The sequence below is a fragment of the Manis pentadactyla genome, chromosome 2 (assembly GCF_030020395.1).
Source record: "Manis pentadactyla isolate mManPen7 chromosome 2, mManPen7.hap1, whole genome shotgun sequence".
Classification (NCBI taxonomy): domain Eukaryota; kingdom Metazoa; phylum Chordata; class Mammalia; order Pholidota; family Manidae; genus Manis; species Manis pentadactyla.
The window spans coordinates 152701345-152728767 of NC_080020.1; the positions used below are offsets into that span (position 1 = coordinate 152701345).

Consider the following 27423-nt stretch of genomic DNA (forward strand, 5'->3'; position numbering starts at 1 on the left):
TTTTAATAGTTGTAGGATCTGTAACAATGACATACCTCCCCACCCTTCACTCCTGATATCAGTAATTTGTGTCTTGTATCTTTTTTCTTAGTATAGAACTTTATCAATTTTATTCATCTTTTTGAAGAACTGCCTTTGGCTTCTTTGATTCTCTTATTTTTCTGTTTCCTATTGCTTTTTTGTTTCTGCACTTTACTTCCTTCTAAGCACTGCTTTAGCTGCATCCCATAAATTTTGATATGCTATTATTTTCTTGTTTTTAGATTTAAGATATCCTCTAATTTCCAACAAGTCTTCCTCTCAGATGCACAGGTTATGTGTTAATTTCTAAATATTTATGGGTTTTTCTAAATGTTTTTCTATTACTCATTTCTAGTTTGTTTTAATCCAAAAAATACACAGTATGACTTTCTTTCAAACATTTTAAAGTTTGTTTTATGGCCAAAAATATGTTCTATCTTGGTGAATGTTTGATGTGAACTTGTGGTTAAGTACATACACATACAGAATTTGTTCTATCTTCTTGGTGAACTCTTTTTATCATTATGTAACACATCTCTTGGTAATTGAACTTGTTCTGAAGTGAACTTCAGATTAACATAACAATTCCAGCTTTCCTTTGATAGCTATTTTTATACTTCCATATCAGTAAATTTAAGTGGATTTCTTGTAGATAGCCCATGGCTGGCTCTTGTTTTTCTGACAATTTCTTTCTTTTGATATGTTTAGACTATTCATATTTAACCTCATTACTAGTATTTTGGCCAGAGGGACCAGAACAAGGGGCTCCTAGGAGCCAGAGTGTGTAAGGGAAATTGTGGAGAGGAGAGAACTGGAGAAAGAAGATCCAGTTTATGTACTGATACAAATCCTGAGCTCACTATGTTAGAACAGGGGGCTCCTAGGAGCCAGAGTGTGAAGCCAGGTTGGTTTCAGGCCTATCATTTTACTATTTGATTTGTTCATTCCCTCTGTTTTCCTGTCCCCATTTAACTGCTTTCTTTTGGATTATTTGAAATTTTTTTAGGTTTCCTCTTTATCTACTGACTTTTGGGTTCCATCTTACTCAGTGACTGCTATAAGGATTAGAATATTCATAACTGACTTTCCACACAGTATACTTAGAATGACTATTTTACCTGGCACACGAGCCATTCAGAGGTTAATCTTGGTCTTGGGCAGTGTTTTATATCACACTTCAGTTCTTTAAGTTTTGGCCATGCTTCTTTGGGTCTGTTCTAACATAGTGAGCTCAGGATTTATATCAGTACATAAACTGGATCTTCTTTCTCCAGTTCTCTCCTCTCCACAATTTCCCTTACACACTCTGGCTCCTAGGAGCCCCTTGTTCTGGTCCCTCTGGCCAAAAAAACAAGGTCCTCTCAGAGTCTTACCCTTTATGTTGTGAGGTTCCACATAAGTGGAGCTGCCATTTGGCCACAAGAAAAAAGAAACAGGGGGAAAATAATGTGGAGTCTTCTCAAACTCTCCAGCCATTATTGACCCCTTTCCTTGGCTCTTCTGGCCCAAGAGAAGTAACCAAGTGAGTGTACCACTCTAATGTTATAAAAATGATTACTCAGCAATGCAGCCAACCCAAAGGTAACAAAATAATTTTTAAAGTGTACAGCTGAAAGGATGGAAATACCGGAACTCTTTATCCCACATCCCCCAGAAGGTCCAGAAAAATCTCCAATATCATTACTTCTTACATAAATTTTGGACTATAAGCAGCTGAAACAGAAAGCAGAAAATGCAGAAAAGCCAAAATGAGGTCACAGTTGAAAGAAGGCAAATTCCACCTTTTTAACCATCCTTTTCCATCCAAAACAAAGGCCTCTAGCAATCTGACAGGAATAGCAGAAAGATAAAAGTAGATCCTAATTTAACACCTACCCTTCGAAACACTTATTAATAATGCAAAATTTGCCACCATTTATGTATCTTCTGATTATCATTATGATTGGTCAGCTATGTCTGGCCTGAACTCTCATATTTAAGGACTAAATGACAAGACAAAGCAAATAAACAGTACCGGGTAAATTGCTGCACATTTCAGAGTTATGAGCTCACTGCTCACTGACAAGAGATTCTGGTTTATGAAAATACAGTGACACATAATTTTAATAAAATGTTTTACTTGTAATGAACTCATAAATAAAATGAAAATAAAGTTTCAAGTGTGTGGTAAATAGAATAATCCACACCCCCCAGCCATCATCGAAGATATCCATGCTCTAATCCCCAGAACATGTGATGTTACCTAATGTGGCAAAAAGGACATTGCAAATGTGAATAAAGATGGCAGAGATTATCCTGGATTATCCAGATGAGTCCAACCTAATCACGTGAGTCCCTAAAAGTGAAGAACCTTTCACAGAGGTACAAGCTAAGGTCAGAGACAGATGTGACTATAAAAGAAGGGTTAGAACGATGCCAACACCGGTGGCTTTGAAGATGCAGGAAGGGAGCCATGAGCCAAGAAACACAGGTAGCCTCTAGAAGACAGGGAATGGATTCTCCCTTAGAAACTCCAGAAAGGAACACATCCCTGCCAACATCTTAGTCCAGTATGAGCTGTATCAAGACTTATAATCTACAGAACTGTTAATAAAGTTGTCTTGTTTTAAATCACTAAATTTGTTGCAACAAAAACAGAAAACTAATACTAAGTATGACAGAAGTTTTTGTACAATTACAAAGCAAAGTTAATGTCTACCTTTTTCAACTACACCCAGCTTGATAGCTGGTTAAAAGCAAATACAAGTAAGATTCAATTAAAAACACTTATCCAAAACAAAATAGTATTAGGTCAGTAATTTATTTCTGTTTGAACTCTTGGTTATTATCCAGCTTTGAACATTTGTTTTAATATTCTCTACTAAATATTTGAGCAAATAAGTGAATTTTTAAAATTAAGACATCAGCAAATCAATGTCAAAGAGAACATATCTGCATTAGGCAATGTAAGAGTTAAATCCCAGAAGCAGTTTATAGCTACACATGGAATGGTTCTCTACTGCAATCCTTCCTGTCTATTCCTATAGCAAATGCTTAAGGTAAGTCCCTCATCACCTCTGTTAGGTTACTGACAGTCCCTCACTAAGGGCAGAAATTTTGTAAGACAACAGTAAAAATTGTTCACTGTAGGGTTTTGAATGATGTTGTTAAAAAAGGAAAATCACTCAAAAATGTTAACTTTAGAGTATGAATGTATGCATGTATGTGCAGAGTTTGGTTAGAACTGTAAAACCAGAGGTATCACTGACAAATGTATTAGACAAGCAAACTAAAATAAAAGGTTGAGCCAGCCAAATATGTGGAGATAATCAGGTTGACCAGTGTTTTCTCTGTCCAGCAGCACATACCTAACCTAGTTAGTGAGCACATGGACCTCGGGGAAAACCGTGAGTTGGACGACCTGAAGGCTGGCCCCAACAACACTCCAGACTTAATAAGCTTAGTCTCTAGTTAGAGATTGCTTAATAAGCTGCAGTATTTGTAACCAACTTCAAGATTTACATGTGTTCAGACATTCCATTCACTTTTCAAATTGAGACATTACACTCAAAGTCTTGCAGAAGCTCCTTGAGACATTACACTCATGTCTTGCAGAAGCTCCTTGCCGGAAGTGAGTAATTCCAAGTTACTATTTACTATATGCTTAGTTAAAGGCTACAGAATGGATGGAAAAGGTAACCTGCAACATACTTCTGAGTAATTATTTGAAAACATCCACACTCTCTAAGGGCACATTTGGGCTCAATGAATAATTTTTATATTACTCTAGGTAATGAATGTGGTAACTGATCTTTACCTAAACAGGGAGATTTGAAAGATACGGTGAAACATAATATTAAAGTATCTTTTCGTGACATGACTCAAAGAGCACACTGTGGAGGGCTTTTAGTCAAGGTAAAGAAGTTTGGGCTTTTTTAACAGACTAGGGAACCAGTAAGAGCACAAATACTGGGCAACACTATGAAGAATAAGGACCAGAGACTAGGGCCAGAGATGCCACTTTAAGAGACCATTTCTTCCAAGCCTGCCCTAAAATTTATTCTAAATTTATCATTTTAAATTGTAAATCTTATCTAATCTCAAAATACAAGTTGAATTACTCCATAAAACAGCATTTCTGAAACTGGCAAATTACTTCCTGCTTGGTCCCATTTAAATTTCCTCATGAATGCTTTCAAACTTTTAGACAGTCACCACTCAAATCTGACATTTGGGTGCTAAGCTGTACTTAAATCTGTTCTCTAATTTATTTTTTTAAAAAGCTCTATTACCAATTAAGAATAAAACTTTCTGAAACCTAAGTAGCGTGTTTCTCTAAGTAGCATAAATCTCAGTTCTAGGACCTTGGGCAAGCTGTTTAACCTGACTCACCATTTCTTCATCTATACAATGGGAATTAAAATACCTATAAGATTTTATGAGGAAATAAACAGTGTCAAAGGTTTATTATGACATCAGTTGAATACTAAACATATAATAAATGGTAGTAGGTATTACTATAACTATATCTTAAGAACCAAAATTATTGTAATATAAAAATCTATGGAGTATAGGAACAGGAAATTAAGAAAAATCCAACTACCTTCTTTTCAATGGAACAAAGCCACTATTTTCAATCATCTTACCTGTCAAACACATAATTTTATGTCCAAATTGTGGTCTCTAACCAAAAGGAACCAAGGCTCCTTGGGTAAACAGTTGATTCCAGGTCTAGAGCAGAAAATATGTAACACGAACCTGAGATAACTTGTGTTAGAAAGTAAGGAAGAGGTCAAAGAATACTATGGCCAAGTGAAAATGTCACAGGAACCGACCTGAATGGGCACCTGCTGGCCAAAGGTGGGACAATTTGGGTATCAAAAACATACATTACTCCATCAGATGAAAACACATCAAATACATAAAAATCCATTCAAATAAAATGATATACATCCAAAAAACAAAATTCAACCCACTGATCACCTCTGGAGATTGCTAAGACACCAACTTGTTATTTCTGCAAATTAATAAACAAAAGAGAAAGCATTAAGCATTTATCCTGGCTTTCTGGCATGAACGGTTATTTCAGGGAAAGCTTTTCTTTAGAGAAAGCGACTAGTAACTAATAAATGCAAAAGGAATGACAGAATATTACAGTTCTTCAATTCCTACTGAAATACTGGATATGGACAATGATCACCAATTGGGCATTAAAATTATTAGGTGAAAAGTCTATGGAGAACTTTTATACTGGAGAAGGTTGCCAACATGTACATAAAGATCAGTCCTGACAAAGCTAGAAGCAAGATAGCCAGATCATGAGCCTCCTGACATGAAGCAACAGGAAGTACATTGCACCACTAGGAAGACAAGCTGCTAGGTCTAAGAGATTACAAGGGATAGAGAGGTACACTGCCAACTCTAAGAGAGCCATCAGACAAATCCAGAATGAGAAATTCTACAGACTAATGCCATATTTTTAAAAAATTACAAGTAAATGGCAAGCCAAAGCAGGGGTGGTAGTTGTATGAGTGAGAGATGAGCTTATCAACCAAATGCAATGTATCTTATCTGGATCTTGATTTGAACAAATATAAGAAATTTTGGAAACAAGTGGAAAAAATTAAACATGGACAGAAAATCAGATATTATCAAGGAATTAATTTGGTTAGATGTAATATGTACTCTATGTATGTTAAAAATAAAAATATCCTTATCTGTTAGGGACATACACTAAAGTAAAATATGAGTAAAATTAATACATTGTCTGGAATTCACTTTAATACTCTAGGGAAAAAACAAATGCAGGAGGACAAAACAAGAATGGCAAATATTGGTAATTTTTTAAACTGAGTGACAGGTACACGAGGCCTCATTTTACTACACAAGCACACCTCATTTTACTGTGCTCCCACTTTACTGTGCTTCACAGATGAGTTTTTACAAATGGAGGTTTATGGCAACCCCCTGTGTTCAGCAAGTTTATGAGGGCCATTTTTTCCCAACAGCATTTGCTTGCATTGTGTGTCTATGTCACTTTAAGGAATTCTTGCAATATTACAAACTTTTTCATTACCATTACAATTGTTATGATGATCAGTGATTATGACTCATTGAAAGCTCAGGTGATGGCTAGCATTTTTTAGCAATAAAGTATTTTTTAATTAGGGTATGTAAATTGGTTTTCAGACATAATGCTATTGCACACTTAAGAGACTGCAGTATAGTATAAACATAACTTCTTCTGTACTGGGAAACCAAAACATTCATTCGATTTGCTTTGTTTCAATATTCACTTTATTGCGGTGCTCTGGAACCAAGCCCATAGTATCTCTGAAGTATGCCTGTATTCTCTACTCTTGTTTATTCTGAGGGACAAAAAATCTTATTTACAGACATATGACCATTTACACATAAATTCTTATCATAGTATAAAAGTCATCTTCCCAAATCATGAAATTTTCTCACTTATTCTTTACATTTGTATTGGACTTTTTTACACAGCATTTTCACAGGGATTCTCCTTCTGATTCAATTCAGTTCTCCTTTTGACCATTATAAAGAAACAACTGCATGAGAGGAGCTTCTACAATGTTCAGTTATAATTAAGAATACTACTTACCCTGGGCTTGTAGAAGTTTAAGCGTAGCTTCAGCTCTGGCTCTGGCTTCCCTCTGGGATTTAGTTAAAAGTTTCCCTTCTTTTTTTAAGCGTTCTTTTCTCTCTTTTTCTTTTTGCTTTTTCCTTTCTCTTTTTTCTTGTTCCAGTCTTTCCTATAAAAGAGTACATAGCAGACAAAAATGGTATTCACTTAATGAATTCTAAAATTTAAATGTAAACAAACCAAACTTCAAACAAGGTCTTGAAATACATGCAAAGCAGTATGTTGGAAGATTTCAAATGAAAATATGTTAAATGTTGTACACTATGATTAATAATAAATATCACACAAGAGTAGGCTATACATTGGCAATGACACATAAGCCATTTGTCTGTACCTGAGGAAATAAAGGTAGGATTTTCTGTATCTCTTCATCTTTTTATATCAGAATAAATTGACTGAATCACCATACAATTATGACATTTTTAGAGTTAGAAGATTAGAGATATTTTATAAAGAGAAGACTTAAACACAATGTCAATGTCAGCAACTTCACAAAAACATACCTCTTCTTTACGCTTGGCTTCTAATTCTTCCAGCCGTTTTATACGTTCTTCCTCTTCTCTCTTCTGTCTTTCTTCTTCTTCTTTAAGCTTAGCCAGAGCTTCTTGCATAGCTTTAACTGTGGCTTTGCTAGGTCCCTTTTTCTTCTCCTTCTCTTTTTCTTCCTTTTCTCCTTTCTTTTTCTTTTTGTCTTTTTTCTTTCTGTCTCCTTCATTTTCATCTACCAAAAAAGAATAGAGGCAAGTATTTAAAAAATGTTATTTCCTAATGTGATGATGAGCAAACCCCCTAGAATTCAAGGACCACAATGGGCCAAGGCTGATGCCAGCAGCAGGCTAAAGATTCTAGACATGAAAGCATCCCAAATCTTGAGTAGCTGAGCACCCAGAACAACTTAGAACCCAGGTGGCCTCCTTGGAAGCCTAAAATGCTGGTGTTGCTACAAGATGTCCTAAAGGACACAAGAAGACAGGAGGATCCCATCAGCAAGGAGAAGGTATACCATACCTAATTCTCTCTTAATCCATGGTGTCTAAACTCCTAGATTCTGTAACTAGTTTTCCTTCTAAAAGATAGGGATGACATGGATGATAGGGAGAGTAGGAGGATAAAATACAAAAAAGTAATTATACCTCAAGAACTCTACAGCATTATACTAAAGGATTAAAGATTAAGAAACTACTTTCATGGTGTTTCTCTTCAAAGATGTCCAGATAATAAAAATACAGTTGGTTAAAAAGCTACATCAATTTTCCCATTGAAAGTTTTCTAGTCTATAAAGAAAAACATGTAAATCATTCTGAGTAATGGGGAAATTTAACTAGAAGCATTTTTCACTAATTGGTTCTGGTACAAAATTGTGACTCACTATTGCTTAAAAGATATTAACTAATATTAGCATGTTTTAATTTTTCTATTTCATAGACTGAATTGGGTTCTTAAAAAACAGGAAAAAATTTGATTATATAACACCAAGTTATCAAAAGGAAGAGTAAATTTTTCATTAGACAACTTCCAGTCTTTATCAATAGCAAAAAATTGTTTTTCACTGCAAAGTCCTATTAAACTCCTAGTCTGTGCACAAACCATTTGAAAGGTATTTTATGCTATATATATATGTGTGTGTGTGTATATATGTATATGTATATATATATATGAATATTTAACAGTGCAAATAAAAAGTACTTAGATGTAATTTTTAGAAGGTTTCTTACAATTATATATCTTTATAATCAAGGACAAAGAACAAAATGACTTTAGGACACAATGATCAAATCTTAGATTAAACACAGATCCAAGCCTCTCTCCTTTCCTCAGTAATATTACCAACCTTCGGCAACTGTGGAAGCCTCTCCTTTCTCTTCAGTTGCTCCAGTATCAAGAGTCACTTTGGATTTCACAGGTTCCTCTTCAGATTTCTTTTGAGGTTCTTTTGGTTTACTCTGATCCTTTTTACCAGTTTCTAACTCTTCTTTTTCTTTCAGCTTTCGTAGTTTTGCCTTTTCTTCATCTCGCTTTTTTCTCTCACGCTCTTTCTTTTCTGCCTTCTTTTGGGCCACGGTCTTAATTTTGAAGGAGGAGTCATCATCTTCATTCCCACTTTCCACATCAGGACCTGGCTTATTTTTTTGATTTTTTTTCTGTCCTTTTCTAGATTGCAAAAATTCATCCGATTCATCACCACTTTCACCTGAAGAATTTACTCTGGAACGCTCTTTAATTCTTTTACTGCTATCCTCATCCTCTTCTGACCCATCCCACTTCTTATTTAATTTTTGAGCTTTCCCCTTAGCTTTTTTAGAAAGTTTATTAAAATCATCATCATCACTCCCAGAGCTCACTTCCACTTTTGGTTTTGCAGTCTTTTTTGATTTTGAGTCTTTATCTTCCAATTCTTCACTATCATTATCATCAAAACTTTGTTTTTTGCCTTTGTGTCCTTTCTTTTTTTTATCTTGTTTTGAGGCAGATTCTTCTTCATTATTTTCTGTTGGCTAAAAAATTCCCATTGTTAAAAATATTAATAGAGTTCTATCTTTTAAAATAATTGAGACTCCCCAGAGTCATATATTTCAAGTACACATAGAAACAATTCTCAAAATATTTTTAAAATAAGGTCATTTTTACTAGAGTATAAAACTCAATCAAGTACTAGAAGCCAGACTAGGCCTCAGGCACATCTCTCATTCACTGTAAATTTCACAATCCAGGTACTCTGAGGCAAGCACTAACCACCAGCCTACACTTTTAGCACCTTCTTCAAATGGCATACAAAGCCTAAGGGGAAAACTGAAAAGAAGAAAAAATATCTATCACTTTCCCATTACTCTGAGGCTTATACAAATTCAAAGAATGAAAAACGACAATAATAATAATAATAAATTGGAGGGAGAGGTGGGAAATGTTATATCTTCAAATGTACAAATTTCACAAACAGGTAATATGTCACAAAGTATCTTTAGATTCCCCAAAATTGTTTCCCCCCTTTGGCATCAGAATTTATACAAACTTAACAAACATATATACATTGCTCAAAAGTCTCCAGAAGCAATTTCCTAAAACTGGCACTGGGACGCATGAAAGTAACAACAATCTGGCTTTCACCTTTACTGCAGCGGTTTCTCTGTCAGCTTTGATGCCTTGAGCTTCCCAAGACAATTCTTCCAGTTCTTTCAGGATATCATCTTCACTACAAAAGGATTACAATATATTTTGAGGTACTGGATTAGTTTAATAAGTGAACCCATTACCAAAGCTAATAAAAATCAAACACATGTAAACTATACTTACTCAAAGTCTTGTCTTTTTTTCTCCTTTTTCTTTTTCCCCTTTGGCTTTTGAGATTCTTGCTCCTTGGCAGCACCAGCTCCTTCTATTTCTGCAGCCAAGGCATCAAGATCAATGTCATCCTTGGCACTTAAATGAAAAAAAAGACCTAAATGTTACTCAAAAACAAAATAATCCATCACATTCACTTACAAAGAACTTTTTTTTTTTTTTAGCCTTCTTCATGCACTAGCAGCCCACTGAGAAAAATCATTTGTCAAGTTCTTTCATGACAACATGAATTATATCTACTTATCAGCCTTCCTGCATCTGCTTTTGTAAGTTTGAATTACATTCAAATCAAAACTATAGTGATCTTCCAGGAAAAAAGTCTAGGTAATCAAGAAAAGGTAACAAACACCTTTTGTGTATAGCAAAGTTTTTTGGGTGTGTCTGAATGGAGTTATTTATAAAATGGAAAGAACTTAAAACACAAAATGAGTCTTACTATTTTATTATCAGTAACACCTATATATTTGGACACCTATGTACATACTTTTACTAGGAATAGCAGGAATTTTAGAGCTAGAAGGAACTTTAGAGCTCATCCAAGTCTATTAACTCATTTTACCAATGGGAAAACTACAATGTGCAGTTTGAATGCCTTGAGCTTGAAACATAACCACACATTCAAATCTGAATGATTTAGGAATGATTCACTAAATACAAAACATAAAACACTACAAAATCCAGAGCCAAACTTGCTCACAATTCTTTACATTCCTGGTTTTGTTTCTGGTTTCATCCACAACGTCCTCACCTACCAAGTCCCAGTTCAAACCTACAGAAAACCAAGGTCAGTCAGTCTGAGATGTACAAGTAGAAAAAGTGAATGAATCCAAGTAAGTAATACAATAAGCTAACAGACCTCATGCAACATGTGCCCATGGAGACCGACCCTTTGCTTTACACGTTTAAGTAAAGACGCAACTCTTAGCTATATGAGAAATGTAATTTTGATATTATATAACAAGAAGTTGAGGATATGGGATTTATTATCCTCAAGTTGCTTAGAAGAAACAGACAGCAAACCAGGAAGTGAAAAAAGCTAACTGCCACGAAGTAAAGGAATTTACGTTTTTATAAACAGTTGGCCAGAATTTGAAATACATTTGTATTGTCCTTTATTGTAGGCAGTGTATTTGAGGAAGATCATAGAACACTGAGTTGCTACACTGGTGACTTCCTAAATCACCAAATCCAGAATAAGAAAGCCAGATGCTTGCTAACAGAGGAGCCCTAAAACCAAGTACTAGAGGAGGCACTGGAGTTAGCCAAAGGGGGTACACATATCAGACAGAATGGGTACAAAAACCTAAATGCAATGTGTGTGATGCCTCAGGACTCATAAAAGGGTATCTGAACCACTGAGAAACTTTTTGAAAGTTATGATTTCTTGACCCAAGATGTAGGGAACCAGAAACTGAGGGTGGGAGCTAGGCAGTGTATTTTTAGCAATCTTTCCAGTGAGTGTGGGTCAGATCTGAAGTTATTCTTCTTTTTAATAAATTAAGAAGTTGAAGCACAGGATATGTGCCAAAGACCACATAAGGCAGAGATGGGTTTTGAACCCAGGAATCAATGATTCCATAGTCAGGATTCTTAACTCTGTTGACATAACTTACATTTTAGAAGGCTACCTCTGGGATGAGTGGCAGGGCAAAATCCCAACTAGTGAGGAAGCAGGAAGACCAGTTAAGGAGCTTTTATAGGTAATTGTGGTGAGAAATAATGAACACCTGATTTGCAAGCAGTGACAGGCAAGATGAAGATGTGAGTCAGATAAATATTAAAGGGATAATTAGCAAGTGACCAACTGGATGTACATAGAAAGGACAAGGGAAGAATCAAGGACAATCCTCAGGTTTCATCAGATAACAGAAACCTCCACCTGGCCCAGCATCAACTAGCAGTATCTCCAAAGGCATCTCTGCCAATATTCCACACTACAGCAGCTTCTGCGAGCAGAGAAAAATGGGAAGGGGGTTAATGACTGAAGCTTGGCACCATACCTCAACTATATTGCATCTCATCAAAATAGCTTGTGACTGTTTATATTCCCAAAGTACTTATTAATAACCATCTTTAGAAAACCAGTATAGAGGACTACATTTGTATGTTGTTGAATCTGAAAGGCTTCTTCCAGCTGGTAAAGAAAGATTAACAGTTTATGAGTACTTATCATATATCAGGCATTGTGCTGATCAACTGCTAAGCATACTAATGTCATTTAATCCTCATAACTCTGTGAAATTAAGTTTAAAGATGATAAAACAATTCACAAAAGGTCACTCAGCTAGAAAGTAGCATATCAGGGAACTCAAACCCAAACCTGATATAAGAATTGTACTGCCTTCCTAGAAAATGGGAATAAGTCTCTGAAAATAATTTGCTTGAAAAATTCAAACATAGCTACAAAATATATCAGATATACAACATGACTTAACAGTTTTAACTACATTGGTTTCTGATGTGTCCCTTCCACATGTACTAAACTTCCTGTCCTAGACTCAGGAGAATATCCTAAAAAGTCAACCATATTATAATAATAAGACATTTAAGTGACATATAATATACATATATATATATATATATATATATATATATAAAACATCAGTGACTTAATTTGAAACTTTAAACCATATTCTACATAATTTTCAGCCCTACTCTTATACCTACCCACTACAAACTAGTTTAACGATTTCAGTAAACTAAGAGTCAAATCTGAAACCCATCCATGCTGACAATGAAAGCCTTAATAAACCTTTAAGGAATCTGGAAAAGTATTTTTCAGCAGGTACCTTTCCCTAAACCACTTACCTTTTCCTTTATCAGAGCTATAATATGCCTATTAATATTTCCCATTACAGTCCCTAATCCTTTATTTAAACTTAGTACAAACATAGAAATAAAGAGCAATTTTCTATTGTATTCAAGTCATTGTTTTCATAGGCCATATTCCTCTGTCATAAAAACAGAAAAAAGTTATAATGGTCTTAAAAAATGAAGCTATTAAAAAGGTTGTATATGTAGTTTTCTAAGAAACAGCCAATCTATTTTTCAAAGGGTTTTCACCATTTAGTATTCACACCAGCAATGTATGGAGATACCCATTTTCTGACATTTGTACTATGCTGGTATTTGCTTTATGGCTACTTTAAGCTCTCCAATAGATGTGTGGTATATCTCACCAGTCTTCATCTGCATTTCCTTAGAGGCTACTGTACTTAAAATATTTTTTATGTGCTTACTTACCATTCATATATAACAGTGAAATGTTTATTCATATCTTTTGCCCATTTTCTGACTAGACTGATTTCCTGTCAATGTTGAGTTTTGATAACTCTTTAAATGTTCTCTATACAAGTTATTGGCCAGATATGTGGTTTACATATATTTCTTCCAGCCTGTAGCTTATCTTTCCATTCATGTTATTAACAGGGTGTTTATCAAAGCAAACATTTTTAATTTTCATGAGGTACCATTTCTCAAGTTTTTTAGGAACCACACTTTGGTTTCATAACTAAGAACTCTTTCACCAAGCCCTAGGTCCTGAAGACTGTATCTCTAAATGCTGTGTACTTTAATGTTTTCCATTTAATCTATGTATGATTAAAGATCACTTTGATCTTATTTTGCCTAAGGGTACACAACTGTTCCAGCAACATTTTAGACTATCCACCCTACATGAATTGCTTTTGCACCTTTGTCAAAAATCATTCAGCTATACTTGTATAGGGCTATTTCTCAGTCTTCTATGTCTCTTTCCCTGACACCAACACACTGTCATTATTATTGCAGCTATGTAATAAGATTGAAATCAGGTGGAATGATACTTCCCCCTTTAATTCTTCACCATTAGAACTATTTTATCTATTCTTAATTTCTGACTTTTCAAGTAAATTTTAGGATAACCTTGTATACATCTACAAAAAAGAATCTTGCTGGAATTTTACTTGAAATTCTGTTAACTGTATGTGAATCTGAAGAGAGCAGATATCTTTATTATGTTGAGTCCTCCAATCCACGAACACAGTATGTTTCTCCATTTATTTAGAACTTTCTCACTTCTTTCATCAAGTTTTTTAATTTTCACAAAACTAGTATTTAATTTTTAAAATTAGAGGTATTATTTTTAATTTCAGCTTCTACATGATCATCACATTCCAAAGTGTGACTGAATGTTTTTATGCTCATCTGATATACCGCTACCTTGTTGAAAACAGTGAGTTTTACAATACATCTGAAATTTCCAGATAGATGTCATTTGCATGTAAGATCTCTTTCATTTGTTCCTTTCTGATCTGTATGCCTTTTATTTCTTACTGCATTGGCTGTAACTAGTGGTATGCTGAACAGCAGTGGTAAAAGTGGACATCCTTGGCTTGTTGACAGTATCAGGGAATGCATTCAGTTGTTCACTTCTAAATATGTTAGCTGTAGATTTTTTATAGGTATTCTTTGTTAAACTGAAGAAGTTTCACTCTATTCCTAGTTTGCTGCATTTTTATCATGAACAGGTGATGGATTTTGTCAAAAGATTTCTCCATCAATTGGTGTGACTTTGTAACCTTTGTTTTTTAACCTATTAATATGATGGATTACATTGACTGATTTCTGAATACTGAACCAGTCCTGAATTCCCATAATTCACTACACTTGGCTGCAGTATATATTTATTTTTATATAGTGCTAAGATTTATTGGTGCTTGACTCTATTTGCTCAGAGCTTTTGCTATCTATGTCTTTGAGGATATTGGTTTGTAGTTTTCTTTTGTGCACTGTCTTTGACCTGCTTTGGTATCAGGGTAATGCCACTTTGGTAAAAAGATTAGGAAGGGTATTCTATTTTCTGTAAATGATAATATAGAATTCATGTTAAATCTTTGAACATTTGGTAGAAATATCAGTAAAACCATTAGAGATGGGAGATTTATTTTTCAGGACATTTTAAATTATGGTTCAATTTCTTTAATAGGTATAAGGCTATTCAAACTGTTTTCATTCTGGTGAGTTTTGATAGTTTGTACTTCAAGAAATTAGTTCATTTCATCTAAGCTATCAATTTATGTGTGTAAGAGCTGTTCATTAGTATCTCTTTTTTATCCTTTTAATGTACATCTATAGAGAGGAGATGGAGCCAAGATGGTGGCATGAGTAGGGCAGCAGAAATCTCCTCCCAAAACCATATATACTTTTGAAAATACAACAAATACAACTATTCTTAAAAGAGAGACCAGAAGATTCAGGACAACAGCCAGGCTACATCTACATCTGTGAGAACCCAGCGCCTCACGAAGGGGGTAAGATACAAGTCGCAGCCCAGTGGGACCTGAGCGCTACCCCTACCCAAGCTCCCCAGCGGGAGAAAAGGAGTCAGAGTGGGGAGGGAGAGGGAGCCCAGGACTGCTTAATACCCAGCCCTAGTCACCCACTCCGGGAGTGCAGTCACACAGTGCATGGTGTGCTGAGTACTAGAGAAACGGGACAGTAAAACCTGCGAGTGGGTCCCCGCAGCCGGTGCCCCTGGGACAAAGAAAAGAGAGTGCTTTTTGAAAGTCTTAAAGGGAGAGGAGCCTCACAGCTGGACGGAAGAGTCCCGGCACACTCAGCCTAGCAGCTGGGAACCCCGGGGAACTCCGGGCGCCCTAACCCCCTGGGCGGTAGCATGGCTATGAGGCTCCACACGGCAATAAACAGCCACCCGCCCGTTCCCCCTCCGACTGGGCCCCACCAGCAGCCTGAGACCAGCCACGCCCACAGCAGCCGCGCAGAGCTTCCTCCACAGTGGCCTGGGCAAGAATCAGAGACTGTCTGCATGCAGTTGCCCAGCACAAGCCGCTAGGGGTCGCCGTTCTCCTAGGAGAGGAAGGTGAGGAGCAAGTGGGAAGGGACTTTGTTCTCCCAGCTGACACATGCGCCAACTGCCCTCGACTACCTCCATTGCCATGAAAAGGCAGAAGAATTTGATCCAGACCAGAATCACACAGACATCCTCCCCTGAGACGGAACCTGGGGAGATAGACTTAACCAATCTTCCTGAAAAAGAATTCAAAATAAAGGTCATAACCATGCTGATGGACTTGCAGAGAAATATGCAAGAGCTAAAGGATGAAGTTAGGAGGGAGAATACAGAAATAAAACAATCTCTGGAAGGACTTAAAAGCAGAATGGACAAGGTGCAAGAGGCCATTAATAGAATAGAAATCAGAGAACAAGAACGTAGAGAAACTGACAGAGAGAGAGATAAAAGGATCTCCAGGAATGAAAATATTAAGAGAACTGTGTGATCAATCCAAATGGAACAATATTCACATTATAGGGGACCAGAAGAAGAAGAGAGAGAAAAAGGGATAGAAAGTGTCTTTGAAGAAATAATTGCTGAAAACTTCCCCAAACCAGGTGAGGAAATAGTCGCTCAGACCATGGAAGCACACAGAAATCCGAACACAAGGGACCCAAGGAGGACAACACCAAGACACATAATAATTAAAATGGCAAAGATCAAGGACAAGGGCAGAGTATTAAAGGCAGCCAGAGAGAGAAAAAAGGTCACCCACAAAGGAAAACCCATCAGGCTATCATCAGACTTCTCAACAGAAATCTTACAGGCCAGAAGAGAATAGCATAATACATTTAATGCAATGAAGCAGAAGGGCCTTGAACCAAGAATACTGTATCCAGCACGATTATCATTTAAATATGGAGGGATTAAACAATTCCCAGACAAGCAAAAGTTGAGGGAATTTGCCTCCCACAAACCACCTCTACAGGGTATTTTAGAGAGACTGCTCTAGATGGAAGCACTCCTAAGACCAAATAGATGTCACCAGAAAAAATAAAATCACAGCAAAGACAGCAGAACAATCAAATACTAACTAAAGGCAAAAAATAAAATCAACTACCCACAAAAGCAGTCAAAGGAAACACAGAAGAGCACAAAATAAAACACCTAACATATAAAGAATGGAGGAGGAGGAATAAGAAGAGAAAGAAATAGAGAATCATCAGACTGTGTTTATAATAGCTCAATAAGCAAGTTAAGTTAGACAGTAAGACAGTAAAGAAGCCATTTTGATATGGCTTGAACCTTTGGTAACCACAAACCTAAAGCCTGCAATGGCAATAATGTACATCTGTAACAATATCCCCTTATTTCATACCTGGAAAAGTCACTATTTAGTAAATAAATTGACTATTAATAACTTCCCAAATAAAGAAAGCACTAGACCTGCATAATTTCATTGGTGAATTACAGCAAAAATTTAAGGAAGAAATGATACCAATTCTCCACTATCTCTAGAAAATAGAATCAGAGTCTTCCTGAATCATTCCACGAGGCCAACATTACCCCAATACCAAAACCAAAACAGTGCAAGAAAGGAAAATTACAAATACCTCTCATGAGCATAGATATAAAAATCCTCAAAACAAAACATATAATTTAATCCAACAACATATAAAATGAATTATCCATCATAACCAAATGAGATTTATTTCAGATATGCAAGGTTTGAATACAGGAAATACTGTAAATAACTATATGCCAACAAATTACATAACTTAGATGAAATGGACAAATTCCTAGAAAGACAAACTACTAAAACAGATTCGAGAAGCAGAAAATTCTGAACACCTATAACAAGTTGAGTATTAGTTTTAAAACTTCCCTCTAAGAAAATCCCAGGTCCAGATACCCTCACTGAATTCTACAAAACACTTAAAGAATTAGCATCAACCTTTCACAAACTCTTCCAAAAAACGAGAGAGAGCACAAGAGAACAGAACACTGAGCCATTATCCAGATAAGAAAACCAAAGACGTTACAAGAAAAGTACAGATGAGTATTTGTATGTACTCAAATATTCTCAAATCAATACTATCAAACCATATCTAGCCACATATAAAAAAGATTATACACCATGAACAAGTGAAATTTATTTCAGGAATGCAAGGTTGGGTTCAACATATGAAAAAGCAAAATTTCAACCACATCAACAAGCTAATGAAAAAATGATATGATTGTATCAATTGACACAAAAAGTGGATTTTACAAAAATCCAAATGCCTGTTCGTATAAAAACACTCAGCAAACAAGAAATAGAAATCAAGATCTAAACAAACCACAAGATGTTCCATGTTCACGACTTGGTAGACTTAATACTGTTAAGGTGTCAATTCTTTCTATCTTGATCTACAGATTCAATGCATTCCCAATCAAAACCATTTCATAGATATCAACAAACTGACTCTACAGTTTAAAGGGAAAAGCAAAAGACAAAAACAGTCAACACAATACTGAAGAACAAAGCTGGAGAACTCATTACCCAATTTCAAGACAGTAATTACTATAAAGCTACTATCAAGACAGCAGCGTATTGGCCAAATAATAGACATGCAGATCGATGTAACAGAACAGACAGCTCAGAAATAGACCCACACAAACACCTCTACCTGATCCATAATAAAGGAGGAAAAGCAATTCAATGCAGAAAAGATAATCCTTTCAACATCTGGTACATGAAAAACTGGTTGTCCATGTGCAAAAAAAAAAAAACCAAATGCAAAATTTGTTGACCTGAGTGTGGCAGTAAGGTTTAAGATAAAAAAAAAAAGACAGAAATAAATGGCAATCTAGGCTTTATTAAAATTAAAAACTTTGTCTCTGACAAGACTACTTATAAGAAAATACAAACACAAACCACATACTAGGAGAAAATATTTGCAAAACACTACTGACTAAAGGACTTGAATTCAAAATACAGAAAAAACTCTTAAAAACTCAACTATAAGAAAAGACTAGAGTATGGATAAAGATCTTAAAAGTCATGTGACAAAAAAGATACACAAATGGCCAAAAAAGATGAGGGGGGGAATACATAACATCATTTGTCATTAGGGAAATGCATATTAAAACAATGAGATGGCACCTATTAGAATGACTAACATCCAAGAAACTGACAATATGTATCAAGTGCTACTGAGAATGCAAAACGGCTGATTCTACCTGAAGCAAGATATATACAAGATAAATGTTTTGCATATCATATATGCCAGAACATAAGGGAGTGATTAACCTTTCCTCCTACTCTCCACACACAATGATCAGTGTGAAAGCCAACTGAGAGTTCTCAGTAGCCAATGATTTGTTAATTAATTGGAGCAACGACTTAGCATAGTATTAGATTATACCAAAATCTAAAACATTATAAGCAAGTCCATACTGATAGAGGTAAGTGACTGAATAAATAAATGGGAAGGAGACAAATCTCCCATGCAGAATAATTTTAAATAAATTATACAGACAATCCTCCTCAAGGAAATGGATCACAATTTACCCTTTCTTAAGTGTAGGCAGCACACACAGTGATTTCCTTCCAAAGACTACAGTATGGAAAAAGAAAGGAGTAACTTTACAATGTAAAAACCTGACAAATATTACCTTAGCCAGGTGATCAAGGTCAACATCAGTGATATGCTGAACTCTGAGAAACTATCACAGAAAAGAGGAGTCCAAGGAGAAATGACTACTAATGTACTGTGGTATGTTATATGGGCATTAAGTAAAAACTAAGGATGTCTATACAATGTCTGCACTGTAGTTAATATATCAATACTGCTTCCTAATTCTAACATATATTGTACTAATATGTGATTTCAATAAGGGAAACTTGGGTGTGAGATATACAGGTACTCTACTTTTTTCACAACTTTTCTGCAAATCTAAAACTTCTAAAAGAAAATGTTTAAAACCTGAGAGGAAATAACCTATCATTTACAAGCACTCAAAAAAATAAAATACTTTGGTTTAAACCTAAACAAACACATACAGCACGTGCATGCTAAAAATTACAATTCTGATGGAAGGAATTCAAGACAACCTATATACAATGAATGTAAACAACATTCTGGTTTAAGGCAATTCCAATCAAAATCCCAGCAAGAGTTGTGAGACGTAGCCAACAGATAAACAAGCCTACCCTAAAATTTATATAGAAAACCAAAAGAACTAGAATAGCTAAAACAGTATATTGAAAAAGAATATGGTAGAAGTCACTTTTTCAGATTTCAAGACTAAATATTTAGCTACAATAGCCAAAACTGTGTGATACAGGTGGAGGCACAGACACAAAGATTAACAGAAGAGAGAATCTCAAAACAGCCCCACATCAATATGGCCAACTGATTTTTGCAAAGGCAATTCAATGGAGGAGAGCTAGCCTTTGCAACCAATAATGCCAGAGCAAATGGACATCCACACATACAAAAAAAAAAAAAAGCCATAACCTTAATATTTATACAAAAATGAACTCAAGATCCATGACAGACCTAATGAAAAACATAAAAGTCCTAATTTTTTAGGAAAAAAAACAGAAAATCTTTGGGATCCAACACTAAGCAAGGAGTTATAAAGACTTGAAATTAAAAGTATGATCAAAAAACACTGGACTTCACCAAAATTAAAAACTTTTGTTGGGCAAAAGGCCATGGAAGGGAATGAAACAACAAGCTACAGAGTGGGAGAAAATATTTGCAAACCACGTATCTGAAAAAGGACTGATATCTAGAATATATCAGTAACTCTTAAAATGCAACAGTAAAAACACAACTAATGAAATTAGTAAATGGACAAAAGGCATGAAAAGACATTTAAGAACATTCAAGAATGGCAAATATAGGATGTTCCACATCATTAGACATTTATGAAATGCAAATTAAAACCATACAGGCTAGCACTACACACCAATCAGAATGCCCTCTCCCTCCCCTTCAGAAATAGTGATAATAACCAATGATGGTTAAGAATGTACAGGATCTGGGTCACTCATACATTGCTGGTGGAAATGCAAACTGGTATAGCCATTCTGGAAAGCAGTCTGTCATTTTCTTTTAAAACTAAAAATGTACCATATGACCCAGAAATTGTTTCTTGCACATTTATCTCTGAGTAATGAATATTTATCTCATGCAGTTAACTTGTAGACAAATATCTGTAGCAGCTTCACTTGCAACAGCCAAAAACTACAATCAGACCACATGTTCTTTAATGGGAGAACAGCTAAATACGCTGTGGTTCATCTCCATTCCATAGAATACTATTTGTCAATAAAATCAAATGAATTATCAATATATAAAATGACTTGGATGGATCAAAAAAAAAGTAGGCTGAGTGGAAAGAAGCCAATCCCAAAAGGTTACACATACATGATTCCATTTATAGAACATTTCTGAAGAAGGAAAAAATTTAGAGAATGTAGAAGAGATTCATAGTTACCAAGGATTAGGGATGGGCAGAGGAAGGGAGGTGAGCAATAGGTATGGTTACAAATGGACAAGAGGGATCCTTGCAGTGATGTTCTGTATTTTGTCTATGGTAGTGAATATACATATCTATATATGTAATAATGCTGTATAGCACTGCACACACATGCACACCACCGTACTTCAGTACAATTCAAACTGGGCAAATATGGATATGACTGGTGAATTCTATCAATGTCAACTGCCAGGTTGTGATAATGTATAGTTAGTACTGTAAGATGGTACCCTGGGGTAAAATTGGTAAGAGATACAGGGATTTCTCTGTATTATTTCTTATAACTGTATGTGAATCTACAATTATCCTAAAAGTTCCACTTAAAGAACAAAACACTGTTAAATGAAAGAGCAAGCCACATACTGAGAAAAAAATTTACAATATGTATCTCTGATGAAGGATTTATCTACAATAGATAATTCCTACAATCCAATATTAAACAACACAATTTTCAAAATGAACAAATGATTTGAATACTTAACCCAATGAGATATGAGAATGGCAAATAAACACATGACAAGATGGCCAATATAACTAATTAATAAGGAAAATGTAAATTAAAACCACAATGAGATGCCACTATACAATCACCAGGATGACTTAAGGACTGATAAAATACTAAGTGTTGAGAAAGGATGTGGAGCAACTGGAACACATCCCCAGAGGAAATGTAAAAATGGCACAGCCACTTTGGAAGAGACAGTTTGGCAGTTTCTTAATGTTAAACATACACACTTACCATATGACCCAGCAATCCCACTCCTAGGTATTTACCTAAGAGAAATGAAAACATATGTCCACACAAAGACTTGTACTCAAATGTTCATAGCAGCTTTATTCACAAGAGGCTGGAAATAACCCAAATACCCATCTACCAGATAATTTATAAATACAATGAGATATTGTTCAATGGTAAAAGAAAAGAATTAATGTTACACACACCAACATGGATGAATCTCAAAAGTATTTTATTGAGTGAAACGCAGCCAGCCAAATATGGCTATCTACTCTATGATTCTACTTACATTCTGCAAAAGGGAAAAGTACGGTGACCAAAAAAAAGAAACAACTATAGTGATGTCTGGCCAAAAACCAGTTGTAAGCAGAGAGGATTGCCTACAAAGTCATGAGGGAACTTTTGAGTTAATGAAAATATTCTATATCATGATTGTGGTGAAGGGTGCATGATTATACATTTATCAGAACTCACTGACTGCACACTTGAAATTTGTGATTTCTGCATCAATTACACCTCAAAATTGTGTTGATTTTAATTTTTAGGAGTACTATAAAAACAGTTGAAAGTTACAAAATACATTTATCAATTTACTGAAAACAGTTAAGGCTAAAATTATGTAAACCTAAAAAGATCATTTACTCTTTTTTTATGTTATGAAAACAAAAATAAATCTATGTTTCTCTAATATCTTCATTTCTATTAACAGTGTAATATGTAACTAAAATGGTAATTCTATAAAGTCACCTTTAAAATATGGTATTTCTTTATTAACAGGTATGTGCAGGCATAAACTCAACTTTGGCATTTGGCTTTGGTGGAATTAAATAAAAATCACATATAAAAATAAAAATAAGATGTAATTCATTTTGAGATCAATATAGTAAAACTTTTTAAAGACTTATGACATTAACCCCCTCGCCCCCTCCCCACCAAAAAAGTTCATTTGCAAAAAAAGTAAAATTAACCATATATGCAAATCTCTGAATTCCAAAATTGGCAAATTTCATTTCATCCAAACTTGGCACATTCCACTGGGAAGGTATTACTGTAAAGTTAGACAATAATACAGGAAACTCAATTCCTTCCCAAATTATTCCACAATTTGAAGTCACCAAGCTTCCTTAAGACTGTCTCATACCAACTGTCTTCCTTACCAATGCCTCTTTACCCACTGTGGAGGTTTTAAAACCTGGCCCAAAATTTCTCTGTCATTCTGAGAGGGAGTTTATTGCCCCTCTCCTTTAATGTGGGGCTGTGTAACTACTACTTCATCAGTAGAATATGGCAGAAAAGATGCTATAGTTTCTGGCAGTTTTTACTTCCTGGCTTTTGAGATATTCACTGCCAAGCTAATGAGGATGTCCAGGCCACAGAGAGGTCAAATATAAGTGTTGCAACTGAAGGCCCAACCCAAAGCTACCATCAACCAACCACCAGACGTGAGGTACAAGTGAGATAGCCTTTAAGATGACTTAATCACAATCACCATTTATCTGTAAACATATGAAAGACCCCACATGAGACCCACCTAACTGAGCCCAATCAACCCTCAGAAACAAGAAAGCATTTTTATCATGTTAAGCCACTACGTTTGGGATTACTTGCTCTAATGCAATAATAAATTTAAGCACCCATATATTTCCTCCTATTTCTAATCAACATCAGAAATCAATACCTATAGAAATGAAAAGCATGTCAATGGAAGTAGATAAAAATCCAAACCACACCACTCTTTCTCTCCACAAACATAAATTGTCCATAATCTCCAAGCACTGAGAAGTGCTAAGGGAAGGAATGGTCATGCTTAGCCCTATTGCTCCCCCTTTCCATTTTACTTTGGTTTCTATTCCTCCCCTAAAAACTCTTATCAGCAATAGCTAACAAGCAGAGGCATCCCATTCCTTACTCATAACTCTAGTCCAATAGTGGCAGTGACAATAAGGGAAACATGGAAGTACATTCCTGCTTTCTCTATAGGATGCCTTTTGACGTCTCATTTCCTCCATCTTCATCTCTTCTAACCCAGCACTCCATGAACAGTTACATACGCAAAGAGAAAAAACAACACAAAAGAATGGAAAGCCCACTAGACATGCTTCCTCACTAGTTTTCATGAACTCCAGCAATTCTCATTCCCACTCCCTCAGTGGAGTTCTAAAGTACTACTGTCCATTAATAAATTCAGAGCTACCTATTTATGTCTCAAAAAAAAAGAGCCCTCCCACGTTCCAATTTCCTTATGAACTAAGTCTTGACACCTTTAAGAGATATGAAAACATGCTACTTACAGTGTACAATGCAATGCAATGTGAACAGAATGTATCTTACCTCTTTCCACAAAAGTCAAATTCTCCACTTTCTAAATGCCTCATGTTAAAGTGACAAGAATGCAAGAGCAAGTACAAGCATTATCTTGTAGACCGCCAAACACATACAATCTAAGTTCATAATTTTATAGATTCCAATGCATCTAACTATAAAACAGCTCTAGGGAAGCTTTTTCAAACTGGAGTGAGTACCCTCCACAGGGGGGCAGAGCAGTGGTGGATGGGGTGGGGGGGAAGAGTGTTGTGGGTATTTCAGAAGCTGAAATTTTTCCCCAATACCTTTTGTTTTATGTGTTTGTTTTTAATTTTAATTTGATAATAAAGATTTAATATGAACATGCCATAAACCATATGTATGGCACCTTATCTCAGTGTACTATCACTGAACATTAGCCCAAGCTTTACTTACAAAATTCCACTAAGGTTTTTCACATTGATGAAAGAGATCAGCAGCAAACTTAGTATGTAAATAAAATGATTTTGCCTAGAGAAGGTGCTATATAATACAAAGCTTAAAATCATTAATTCAAATTGAAAAAGGTATTAGAAACACTGAGCCCTTGGCAGCATTGGCATGAAGTCAAAAGAAGCCCAATATAGGAGGCATTATGGTCATAATAAAATGATCATTTAGAACCTATTACTTAAAGAATAATTCCAGAATAAGGAACACCAGTAGCACCTTGTTAGAAATGCAAAACCTCAGGTTCCACCCCAGGCTTACTAAATTAAAACCTCCATTTTAACAAGATCCACAAAAGAATCATATGCACATTAAAGTTTGAGGAGCACAGATTTAGAACTGACAATACAATATTACCATACTTTACATCACTGCTGCAAATGTGAAGTTTAAAAAATTCTGTATTTACTATTATTTGACATAAGAGTATTTTTTATTTCATAATTGTGTAAGAGATACACATTTATACCTAGTACACTTAACAGCAGAGTATACAGAGACAGTATCAATCTTTGGGCCAACATTCTCAGTTAACACCTTAAGAAAGGACACAATTTATAATTCTATAAAATAACTGATCAAATGAGCACTTCCAGCCCTCACTGAAAGTGAATTCAAAGCCTTTGTATTCTATAGAAGTAATTCTGGTCCATAATCACTGTTAAAGATATTCCCACCTAATGTACTATGTACAATGCCCAGCATAATCAAATAAATATTAATAAAATTATGATGCAGGTATCTAGTCTTAGGAGAAGGTACTTCTCAATAACCAATTTGCTGAACACCACCACTAGAATGGTCTGGCTGCACCTATGTACAGAATTACTAGACAACAGGGAAGCAACTGATGATCTTGGATACTCTTTATCATCAACCTTGGTACTCAAGAAACAGAAACACACGGCACACACCTGGTCCTTCCAATCTGGACTGCTATAGGGCAGATTTAATTTCAAAGGGATTTGAAAGATTTAAAATAAATTTAGACAGAATATTTGAAATCCCAGGGCGGTACTCCCATATTTTAAACACATTTCTCCCTTAATCTCCTTACTATATTATTTGTACATAAGTCTATTTGCTATATTAAAATGTAATAAGCTCCTCTGAAAACAGGAAACTCTTCTCTGTATGCCCAATTCACCTCGCTACCTTCTACACCTAGCAACCAGCAGGCAATGTAACACATTCTAATAGGCACCGTTAAATAAAGAAAAAAACCCTATTCAGGAATGGCAAACCACAACTTTCATACAACAGGCAAGGCTCACTAACTGCATCACAGCAGCTTAATAAAAACGGCATCTACTGCTGTAACAATTACTGTACTTTTGATCACAGTAAAACTTCCCTTCCCCAAGAGTAAAGTACATGACATTTCATTTATTTAACACTAGACAAGGACTCTATGTGAATTTTCCAAGTGAATGGAAATATGACACCCTTTAAAACTTATATTTAATTTGTAAATCTTGCTTAGAATTGATTCTGCAACCTACTGAACTATTTACAAACACCTGGGGTTGTTTCAAAATAACAGGGAGAGGGAGGAATAAAGTGAGTAGGATAGAGAGACTCCCAATTAAAATCAATGCTAACAGATTTTTAATAGACCTTGATAAATGTGCCTATTATCTATATATAAAAAAAGTAAATCATAAGTGGGGTAAAATATCAAGAGCATTAACATGCCCACATATCTTAAGCTGTCCTCAAGTCATTCTCAAGCATTCTCAGCCCTTGTTGGACAGACACTAATGATGGTCAAACAACTTGGAAAATGTCTCCCAAATGCCTTTATCTAGTTCAGGAACCCCTAAATCAGCAGTTCTCAAAGTAGTCCCCAAGACTTACTCAAGGTGGTCTAATCTAATTGAGAGGCTTCGGCTAACTGAAGGGGGTCAAACTCTTCAAAAAATCCTGAGGTTATTATTAGCCTTTTTCATTCTCATTTTCTCAGTGTGTTCCAGAGGCTACAAGATGTGACACTGCTACTGGCTAAGGCAGATGAGAATTAAGTTATCTTCCACTAAGCCAGAAAGTATAGAGGTTTGCAATGTTTAACCATCTCACTCTTCTCATTACTTTTTGAAAATCATTATTTAATGTTATTTGTTAATATGTAATGTGTCCATTATTTTTATCTTCAAATTAATAAATATTTTAAGAACTTTTCAGTTTTAATTTGTTATATCATTAAGTAACAACAGAATTGTTATATCATTAAGTAACAACAGAACTCACATAAGCAAAAACCTTTTCGGTTCCTTAGTAATTTAAGAGTGTAAAGGGGATTATGCTCCCCGACTTCTATAAAGCCATAGTAATCAAGATAATTTGTTACTGGCCCAAGATTATACCCACAGACCAATGGAACAGAATAGAGAGCCCAGATATAAACCCAAGCATATATAATCAATTAATATACGATAAAAGGAGTCATGGACATACAATGGGGAAATGACAGCCTCTCAACAACTGGTGTTGGCAAAACTGGACAGCTATATGTAAAAGAATGAAACTGGATTACTGTCTAACCCCATACACAAAAGTAAACTCAAAATGGATCAAAGACCTGAATTT

General features: G+C 35.4%; 1 protein-coding gene across 1 annotated transcript in view; it reads right to left on the reverse strand.

Annotated features, from left to right (window-relative positions):
• EIF5B (eukaryotic translation initiation factor 5B) overlaps positions 1–27423 on the reverse strand; it is an 82060-nt gene that overhangs the window by 48970 nt on the left and 5667 nt on the right. The window contains exons 2-6 of the mRNA XM_036880061.2: positions 9956–10081; positions 9770–9854; positions 8496–9159; positions 7168–7385; positions 6623–6773 (exon numbers count right to left, since the gene is read on the reverse strand). Of these exons, the coding sequence (XP_036735956.2) occupies positions 6623–6773; positions 7168–7385; positions 8496–9159; positions 9770–9854; positions 9956–10081 (1244 nt within the window). The remainder of the gene's footprint in view (positions 1–6622; positions 6774–7167; positions 7386–8495; positions 9160–9769; positions 9855–9955; positions 10082–27423) is intronic.